General features: G+C 43.7%; 1 protein-coding gene across 1 annotated transcript in view; it reads right to left on the bottom strand.

Moving 5' to 3' along the window:
• Positions 1 to 2,888: 2,888 nt before the first annotated feature.
• Positions 2,889 to 10,152, bottom strand: part of TMPRSS4 (transmembrane protease, serine 4) — a 33,774-nt gene continuing 26,510 nt past the window's right edge. The window contains exons 8-13 of the mRNA XM_006890882.1: positions 8,703 to 8,862; positions 6,737 to 6,903; positions 5,524 to 5,622; positions 4,968 to 5,110; positions 3,322 to 3,471; positions 2,889 to 2,900 (exon numbers count right to left, since the gene is read on the bottom strand). Coding sequence (XP_006890944.1) covers positions 2,889 to 2,900; positions 3,322 to 3,471; positions 4,968 to 5,110; positions 5,524 to 5,622; positions 6,737 to 6,903; positions 8,703 to 8,862 — 731 coding nt within the window. The remainder of the gene's footprint in view (positions 2,901 to 3,321; positions 3,472 to 4,967; positions 5,111 to 5,523; positions 5,623 to 6,736; positions 6,904 to 8,702; positions 8,863 to 10,152) is intronic.

Here is a 10,152-nt window from a genome sequence, read left to right as displayed (position 1 = left end):
TAAAAAAAAAGAATCACTTCCTCATGAAAAATAAAAAATAAATGTCATAGTCAAGACAATCTTACTGAGAGGGATTCTAGTCTGTAATTTAGGAGGTTTCCACAGGGCAGGGATCAACTTGATGGAAATGAATAACAGTAATAGTTCTTTGGAGATGCTGGTTTTTGTGTTTTGGTTCCCCCCTTCCCCCATTCTCTCTGTTATTTTCTCCTGGGACTCTACTGGAAGCGTTAGACCTTAATATTCTAGTCTCCATGTTTCAAAGCTTTTCACAATTTCTGTTTTCTCTCTGAATAACTCTCTAATGTATTTTTCAGTTAATTTTTTTTCTTTACCTGTATCTTATCTGATATTTAGCCTATCTATTCCATTTTTACTCGATGGCACATAACAACAACATTCCATTTTTTATTTTCATAATTATAATTTTTATTCCCAAGAGCTCTCTTTGATTATTTATTTAATCTGTCTGGTCATTTTTGCTTAATTATTTTAAAAGCTTATTAAAATTTATTTAGAGATCTTATGTAAACTTATTTCCACATAGTCTGTATGTATTGGAGGATTTATAGTGCAGTGGTTTATGACATAAACTCTGGAGTCAGATTTCTCAGGTTAAAAAAAACAAAAACCCCAAATCCTCACCACTGGGTTAACATCATGATCGATGGAGAAAAATTGAAGTTGCCAATGATTTCATTTTATTTGGATCCACAATGAACACCCATGGTCGCAGCAGTCAAGACATCTAAATAAGGTGTTATCTTGGAAAAACCTGCTGTAAAGTACTTTTCCAAAGAGGAAAGATGTCATGTCAGTTTCAAGACTGCAGTGTGTCTGATTTAAGCCATAATATTTTCAGTTTCTTTGAATGCATCTGAGAGTTGGGCAATAAATAAAGATGACAGAAGAAGAATCAATGCCTTTGAATTGTGGTGTTGGAAGACAGTACTGAATATCCCATAGACTGCCAAAAGAATGAACAAATCTGTCTCTGAAGAAGTGCAAGCAAGGTGTTTCTTCGAGGCAGGGCTGGTGAAGCTTCATTTGACACAAGTTTTCAAGAGGGGCTGGCCCTTGAAAAAAAGATATAATTCTGGGAAAGAGGAAAAGAGGAAGACCCTTAACCAGATGAATTGACAGTGACTCTAATGGAAGTCTGGAGCATGTTGCTGATTGTGAAGATGGTGTGGGAGAGGCAGGCTTCATGTCTGTTGTTGATGGAGTCACTATGAGTCGTAGCTAACTTAATGATACCTAACAACCACCACCTCAGGTAAAGTACATAATCTCTTTGTGTCTTAGATTCTTTATTCATAAAACAATGTTTAGCACCTAAATCATGAGTTTGTTGAGGACTAAATGAGTTAATAAATGCTGAAGCACACAGAACAATGAATGAATAAACATTTCAGTAATTACTATAATTATCCGATAATTCTAACATCTGAAATCCTTGAAGTTCTAAACTTGTTATTTCTGGTGATTCCAACTCATTGTTTGTGACAGTTAATATTGTGGGCCAATGATGGTTAATATTGTGTGGCTATGATCCTCAGTATAAAGTAACTATCCTAAGTGTTGTCATGTAAAGTGATGTCAATGAAGCAAGATATTAGAGGTGGTTCCATAAAGATATGAATGATCCTGGAAAGATGGGGGGAAGTCTAACCAGCTGTGACCTTGCTGACCTTGCACTGAATTTTGTTTGGACTTGCTTCATAGCTGGCAGGTGATGATTTTCTTTGTTTGTTTTTTAAACGACAGAGAAACCACACCACCAATATGGAAGAAAGTAGGACTCAGAGGTACAATACCTCTTTTCAGCAACAAGAGAGCCACAGTTTAATGTATTATAGACCCCATTGAGGTGGAATCAATTTTGACTCATAGCAGTTTGATAGTAGAACTACCCATAGGACTTCCAAGGCTGTAAGTCTTTACAGTAGCAGATTGTATGCTTTCTCTTGTAGAGTGACTGGTGGGCTCAGACCTCTGACTTTTTGGTTAACAGTCAAGTGTTTTAATCACTGCCCTGCCTGTACCCCTTAATGTCAAACTGGAATGACCAAATAATTTCCCTTTCAGACCACAGGTCATTCTGGCTCATGGACAATGCCACAGGCAAGAAGGGAATTGAAGGGAGGAAGAAGATAGGGAAAAGCCCCGTGTGGGAATATGACTCCTTCACTCTGGCTTCCCGTCTCAGCAGCTCATAGTTATCTTCACCCATCAAGTCTGTTCTCTGTGTCTTCTTTTCCCTTCTTCAATTTGAGGAACAACTGCCTCTCCAGGACTTTTTCTTGATCAGGCCAAACAATAAAGGTCATCATAGTACAATAGTCCTTCTTGGTTCTTATCAAGAAACCCAACCATTTTATGCCAAAGACTTCATGTTTAATAATAGTGAGTATACAAGTAACAACAGTGATAACATTCACATCAACAGCATAACTATATACTAAAAAAAAATCAAAATAAAGCTTTTTCTCCTGGTGGGCTTGGGCCTGAGTGGACAGAAGAGGCTGGTACCCTTTCCTCCTTCCACTCCAGGCCTAGTCGTCTAGGCTCTCACAGCGAAGTTGGCCTCCATTCGGCATGATGGGAATGTTCCTTCTCAGATTAGCCTTGCCTTCTGAGACCTTGGTCTGAGAATTGGCTTGTTCTGTGGCTGTGTCTGTCCTTGGGATACTGGGAAGGCCAGGAAGTGGTTGCAGACTTGCCCCAGTGCCTGTGGACATGAAGGCCCTTTGTTGTTCTGAGAAATGCTGGAGCCATGGTAAAGAGGTGTGCCCCAGGGGGCTTTTGCTCCAAGCTGACTTCTGAGGGACCCCTGGGGGAGAGGGCAGGAAGGAAGCAGCTCCCAGCACTGTGGAGAAGCAGCAATCTCACAGCTCGGCCTGGAATAAGAGACAAAAAAAGACAAAACCAAATGATCTGAAAATGGAGGGTGTAAGAAAATGGCAAAAATCCTATTTTCTGAGGATTTTTCTCCTTTCTCTACTGTCAAGGGGCTTAGAAGTCTCAGAAGCCTTCCCATCTTTGTCTTTATCAGAACCCACACTCCACAAAAGGATCTGATAGGCCCTCTGCTAGCTCAGTGAGTTTTGTACACTAAGGTACTTCAACAGCAACACATAATCTAAGGAATGTCAGTCCTTATGGTTGGAATCTTGGGCTGTCACTTGCTGGGAGGGAAAATTATTTAGATGTATAGTTTTGTTTTAAAATCATTAAATCAAGCTAAAAGGATGGTTTGTTACCTCAATATATTATGGAGGGAGGCAAGGAAGGCACCATGGATGGGACAAACATGCTCACCTTCCGGACGTTGTAGATCCAGTTGAGATAGGCTGCCACCTTGGTGTACACCCCAGGGGTGCTCGGGCCTCCACAGCCATGGCCCCAGCTCACGATGCCCACCACTTGCCACTGGTCAGACTCGTACATCAGGGGCCCACCGCTGTCTCCCTGTGAGAGGCCAGAACAGGGACTGCTGGGGTGGGGGACGAGGCACAGGGCTGGACTTCTCCTTCCTGTCACCCTACACTGGCCAGCTGTTTTGGACATTTTCTGGGGCAGTACTCCTGGTTCACCCTCATCCTCTTTGCTCATGGTGTTTCCTGCACAGTGGAATGCCCTTTGCTCTTGGTCATGTCTGAGGTCAAGTAAGTAAGTTGCAGAAATGCTGTTAGTCTTCTTTTGGAAGTTTGCAGTTTGCACTTACAAAATGAAGGCTCTAAGGAACTCTGGGGACTTAGTGGTGAAGAATTTGTCTGCCAGTGGGAAGGTCAGTGGTTCAAACCCACTAGCTATTCCATGGGAGAAAGATGAAGTTGTTTGCTTCTGTAAGGATTTACAGACTTTGAGACTTCTATGGGCAAGCCCTACATGGTTTAATTAAGTTATAACTGACTTGAAAGAACTGGTTTTTGCTTGTCTGTGTTTTGGTGATCCTTCAGTAAGGAAGTCTAGTTATATTCTTTTAATTTGCTGTTTCTCAAACATGCTGCCCTAGTTGTCGAATGTCTAATTTGTACAAGGCTCTGTTTTAGGCAATTGAGATGTAACAAATGTAAAAATCAAAGATCCCTTTATTCAAGGAAATTAGAATAAAATCAGGGAGAAAGAGACAATTAACAAATAACTAAATAGCCAAGAACATGCAAATTTCTTGAGTGTCCTTCCTGCCAATGACACTGAGCTTTCCCTCCTCAGGACCCAATAACACCACTGCCAACTGTGTGTTTGTATGTCACTGTAGCTTCTCACCAGTGTGAACCCCCAGAGAGCAGCCAACTTATCTCCCAAGCTCAGTAGGTACCTTGCCCTCAAGAACTGACAGATGCATCTTGAGTGAAGAAATGAGAATGCGAGCAGAGTTAGAGGTTCAAAATGAATAGAAAATGCTCAGGTAACCTTGGAGAATGGAGACAACCAAAAGGTCAGTGGTTCAAATCCACCAACCGCTCCGCAGGAGAAGGATGAACAATCTCCTCCCAGAAACCCCAAGGGAGGTTTGTTTTGAGTCAGACTAGACTAGATGGCAGTGAGCAATGAAGTGAGCAGTCCTGATGGTCAGTGAGGAAGCAGTGTGGGATTACATCAGAGCTTGGCCAGTATGAGGTGGGTTTTCAGGAGCTTGGAGGCTCTCACAAAGAAGAAACAGACCTTGAGTTCCTTCCTGCAAGGGGTCCATAATCCTACCAGTGGTGAGGAGTAAGCTAAGTAATGTCATCTCAGTATATAAAATATACATTTAACATTCTTAAGTTATTTCTCTTTGGGATCTATCTCTTAAGGATCCTTAAATCCTTAAGTTATCTATTCCTTCCTTCTCTTCATTACATCCTGAGTGTCTACCATATGCAAAACTTCATGCGGGATATTCAGTTTCAGGGTTTTCTTGTCTCTCCAGGACCTACATCCTTAACCATAGAATTCCCTCATGACCTTTAAGGCTGTACCTGGCAGGTGTCCACGCCGCCCTCCAGGACACCTGCACACAGCATCTTCTCAGTAACTTCTCCCTGGTACGCATCCTCGGCGTTGCACCGTGTACTGTCAATGACTTCAACCGATGCTTGCAGCAGGGCATCAGACATCTTTCCTAGGAGGTTGAGAGCACACACAGCTCCATTTCTGCCTTCTACTCCCAATTCTACCACTGGGCAGCTCTGGCGCCCTAATAGGAAAGAGTTGCACTGCCAATCCAAAGGCAGGCAGTTCAAATCCACCTGCTGCTCTCTGGGAGAAAGATGGGCAAACTCCTCCTATGTAATCTACTGTCTCTGAAAACCTACTAGAGAGTCAGCTAGGAATTGATTCTGACTTGACAGTAAACAACAACAACCCTTAGCTATTTCTCTGGTTGTAAGAGTACTTTGAGTCTTATTTGGAACCCTGGTGCTTGAACTGGCAGGGTGGATTTTTCAGAAGGATGGCCTCTTTCCCATCGCTTCCAGAAGTTGCTCCCTCATCCAAGGGCCTCACTCGCCTTGTGGGTCTAAATCCAAGACTTACCTCCATCCTGCTCTGTAAAGCCCCATCCGACAACCCAGACTGGAGTGGCTGGAACGAGCTCCTCATCAGAGAAGGGCAGGCAGATGGGCCTGACTGTTCCTGTCAGGAGAAGATGGAAAAAGGGAGACTCATGATTTGGGAGAATCTGACAGCTGAGTCCTTTGAAAATCTCTACCTCATGATCTCCATAACACTAATACCACAGGACGTCAATAGAAGCGGCATGAGAAAAATATGGTCAAATAAGGGAGCTCTGGTGGCCTAGTGGTAAGGAGCTGTATTGTCAACCCAAAGGCACATAGTTTGAACCTGCCAAATGCTCCAAGAGAGAAAAATGAGTAATCTCATCCACATTATTTACAGCCTCTGAAAACTTGCCGGAGGGTCAGCTATGAGTTGACTCTGACTTAATGGCACATAACAACAGCAACAACAACAACAACCACCACAATGACATAGCCAAATAAGCTTAAAAATTTAAATTAAATACAATAAAACATTTAAAAAATACTTCCTATAACTTTTCTATACTACCATGTCCCGTGACTCTATAAGGAGAGAATTGGAATTATAAATGTGTTTCTAAACTATTTGACGGTGTAATCTCTTTCCCCCAAGGAATTAACGTCCACATTTGAAAACATTGATAAAAATACTACTTATTATAAGTATACGTCATCCAGTAAAACTATTAAAAAACTCTATGGTCTCCCTTAGAAATAATGAGCTCTCTACCTCTGGGGGGAGCAAACTGGGGCACAGTGATCCCACGGCATGGAATATTGTGCAGACACTGGGACACTGGTTGGAATTGAGGGAAAAATGGAAATGATGGCCTGTTAGAAATATGCAATATTTTTTAAAAGTTCACAGACCCAAGAAAGAATGACAGAGGATGACCATGGGAATGATCTTTTAGATTCTGTGCATCTACAAGATTGGGTCTATATGATGTGATCCAAATGGAGAAAACACATCCACAAAGGAGCTGTAATAGGGAACTGGGTGAGATGCTAACTGACAGCTCTAAGAGGCACTCAGTAAGGTCAGGATTATAAGTATTCACGGAAACCAAATGGGCAAATTGAGGCCCTGAGAAGGAGAAGGGGTGTGTTCAAGGCCACTTGGTAAGTGAGTGGCAGAGTGGAACAAAAACTTGACCCTGAGGGGGCTGGGTCACCTTTGGGCTCTGTGCCCAGGTTCAGCCTCTCACCTGAGAACATAAGTGGTAACTGCAGCTTCACGAGGGCAATGTCCTTCTCTTTGGGGTATATGGTGTTGAGCTCAATGACGAGGATTTTGGCCACAGGTAGGGATGGGAAGTTGCTCAGTTTGTCTGAGCCAACCCTCACCTTCCAGTTGGACACGTCGTGGTGCTTCCTGGGATCAGAGAACAGCTGAGTTTAGGTCTGACTCAAACATGCTGAAGGTCTATCCATGAAGCCTGTAGATTCTGGTTTTGGGTGTCCCTGCCTTCAGAGGCAATATGACCATGGGCAGAGAGGATGGTAGGGAAGAACAGTCAGAAGAGTACTTACCACAGGCTAAGCTCTGAAAAAGGATTTGATCCTTCTTCATTGAAATCCACCCTAGAAAACTTTCAACTGGAAATCTGGGGAAGGGGTTGTTCCCGGGATCCAAGCTCTAGAGCTCCTACAACTCTGCCTCAGCCCTTTTTATGGCATGTATGACTCAAGTGATACTTGCACTGGACAGTTACATAGGTACCTGGTTTTGTTTATCCACACAGAAGACATAGCTTTCTGTGAAATGGCATCCCCCCTCCTCCACCCCTGAGAAGAGTCCATAGCTTTGTTCTAATAAACTCATTGCTGTCAAGTCAGAAATGACTCATAGTTGGCACTACATTGAGCTTCCAAGGCTGTAAGCCATATGGGAGGAAATCACCCATCTTTCTTCCTGGAACCACCAATGGATTTGAAACACTAGAGAGGCTTGGCCTTTGGATTAGTAATGTAACTCCCTATAGAACCAATGGCTTAACCCAATGCCTCAAAGGCAGAATGGGGTCTCATGTACTTGCCCACAAAATATCGTTCTTGGTACCTAGTAGGTAATCAGGCTCTGTTGAGTGAAGGAATGAAAAGGAAGATGGCTTAGGAGTGTTTTTTTTCCTTCAGAAGTATAGACAGTCCTTTCTTAATGACTTATAAGGAATAGGTAATTTGTTTTAAAGTTCCTAGACATTACTTGCTATACATCTGAGAGCTGGGTAATGAATAAGGATGACAGAAGATGAAATGATGCCTTTGAACAATAGTGTTGGAGAATAGTAGTGCATATTCCATGGACTGTCAAAAAACCAAACATACGTCTTGGAAAAAGTACAGCCAGAATGCTCCTTGGAGACAAAATGGCAAAGCTTCACATCCCATTCTTTGGGCATGTTGTTAGGAAAGGTGGCATGGCAGGAAGTTTAGAGAATATGGACACAAACATGCTTGGGTTTATCATCTACTATCTGAGTCTTAGCAAGTTACTTTTGCTTTCTAGACCTAGTTTCTTACCTGTAAAATGAAAATAATGTCTAATTCCCAGGGCATGTGGTTAGGAAAGGCTATTCCTTGGAGAGGAACATCATGATTGGAGAAAGATGGAGGTTCAGCGAAAGAGAGGAAGAGGGTCAACAAAATGGACTGACGCAGTGACCGCAGCAATGGGCTCAGTGTGTCAGAGAAGAAGAGGATGGCGCAGGATAGGACAGGGTTCAGATCAGTTGATCTTAGGGTTGCTCTGAATTATGATCAACTCGATAGCACCTAACAGCAACAACAGCAACAACAACAGAGGTAAAAAGAAATGACAGTAACTGTAGACCCTGGAACCACTTCCCAGAAGTCTGGGGAAAAGCCTTGGAGACTCCAGGGATACTAGGACTATCTTGCACATCTGTGCTGGAGCGTAGTGGGGAGGACACTGGCTAACTGATGCTTTCCCACTGGACAGAGGGCAAGTTTGGCAACCAGCACCCTCTGCTCAGACCCTCAATACCTAACAAAGGCAATGCTGTCCAATGCCTTAATGAGGTGGTCAGACTCTAACACATGGTCCCCAGGGGGAGAATGACAGGGAGTGAGGCCATCAGACAAGTCAGGAAACAGGAGCCCACTCACTTTGCCCTTCATCTCCCTAAATTGCCTTGAAACCCTGGGCTTTACCTGAAGCAGTGCGCTGCTGTGAGGATCCAGTGGGGGTCCAAGATGCTTCCTCCACAGATGTGTTGTCTGTTGTACTGGATGCTGACCTGCCAAGGCCAGGTGTCCACAGAGGCCATCTGCCCACCCACCACCCGAGGGGCCTTCAGGTTCACACCACAGGCTGGGCCCAGCAGGAAGGAAGGAGAAAGCAGGAAGTCAGATTCTTGGGGGGGAAGGGGCTGCCTCCGCTTTGAGCCCAAAGTCTGTCTTGAGCAAGGCCTGTGCGACTCTCCCCAGAAGTATGTGGGAGGACCAGCCAGTTATGAATTATTCATAGGGACGTACTGATTATCCCAGACCACATTCTCTCCCCAGATCTCCTTCTCCTCTTTCCGGCTTTGGTTGGATTTAAGAGTCTATGAGCACGGGTGTGTCTGTTGTGCTGAGAATTCATGACCTTCAAACCAGAGTGATGCAGAATTGTGAAAATCTACCCAGGTGAAGTGTCCTCAGCTGCTCCCTCAGAGTAAGAGAAAATAGACACCCACAAGCTCCTTTGAGACCTGAAGTGGGAATAACATCTCCAAAACAGGATCTTTCCATTCCTTGGCATCACCTTTCTCAAAGTCCCTTCCCCCTGCTGAGTGAGGTTCCCTGTCTGATACCTTGTCTTCCCTTGTTCTGGGCTGATTCTCCCACTCATAATGCGTATATATCCCCTCACTCCTATTTTCTGCCACATTCTGGCAGTCACCACAAGCATGGATTCTCCAGAGGAAAGGACACAGGCCTAACACTGCACTAAGTAGAGCTTTTCAGGGACTTTGAATTTCAAGTACTGCTTTTGACACTTCCCCTCATTCCCTTACTGAAGCCCCTTAGAAAGGTTGCTGCTTTGACTGAGCTTAAGTTTCTCCTGGCAGCTATTTCCTTTCCTTACAAAAGGCCTCTGTCTAGTCAAATTGATTTACTTGTAGCTGACTACAAAATGAAAAGTTATCCTGTGTTTGCACGCAAATATACTGACGATTCCTTCCTTCAATGATGCCTTCTGTTTCAACTACATCATTAATCCACAGATTTGCATGGAGTGCCTGCTGGTCTCAGGGGGAGTGTTAGATGCTGGGAAAAGTTTAGTGATAAGGTAGAAAGACAGGCATGGCCTCTTGTCTTCTGGAGCCTCTGAATGGATTCCTCAATGTTCAACCCAGTCACGACATTCTCTCTTGGCATGTCTATTGTGCGTCTTGGGTGTTGACCAGCTTTTCTTTTGTCATTCATCTACCGTATCTTCTCAGTGAGACTGAAAATTCCTCAAGTGGGACCAGTGACTCATCTTTCTGTGCCTTTGGTGCTACCCAGGAAAGACCAGGTAATGGGATTAATTTATTGACTGGCCGTTATGTGTCAGATCCAACCACTTAGGTTGTGGGTCGGTCATGATGTTAAACAAGAATCGTAACATCCAGTT

This window comes from Elephantulus edwardii, unplaced genomic scaffold, assembly GCF_000299155.1.
Source record: "Elephantulus edwardii isolate Elephantulus edwardi_28Jun2011 unplaced genomic scaffold, EleEdw1.0 scaffold00093, whole genome shotgun sequence".
NCBI lineage: Eukaryota > Metazoa > Chordata > Mammalia > Macroscelidea > Macroscelididae > Elephantulus > Elephantulus edwardii.
This window is presented reverse-complemented; position numbering and strand designations above follow the sequence as displayed.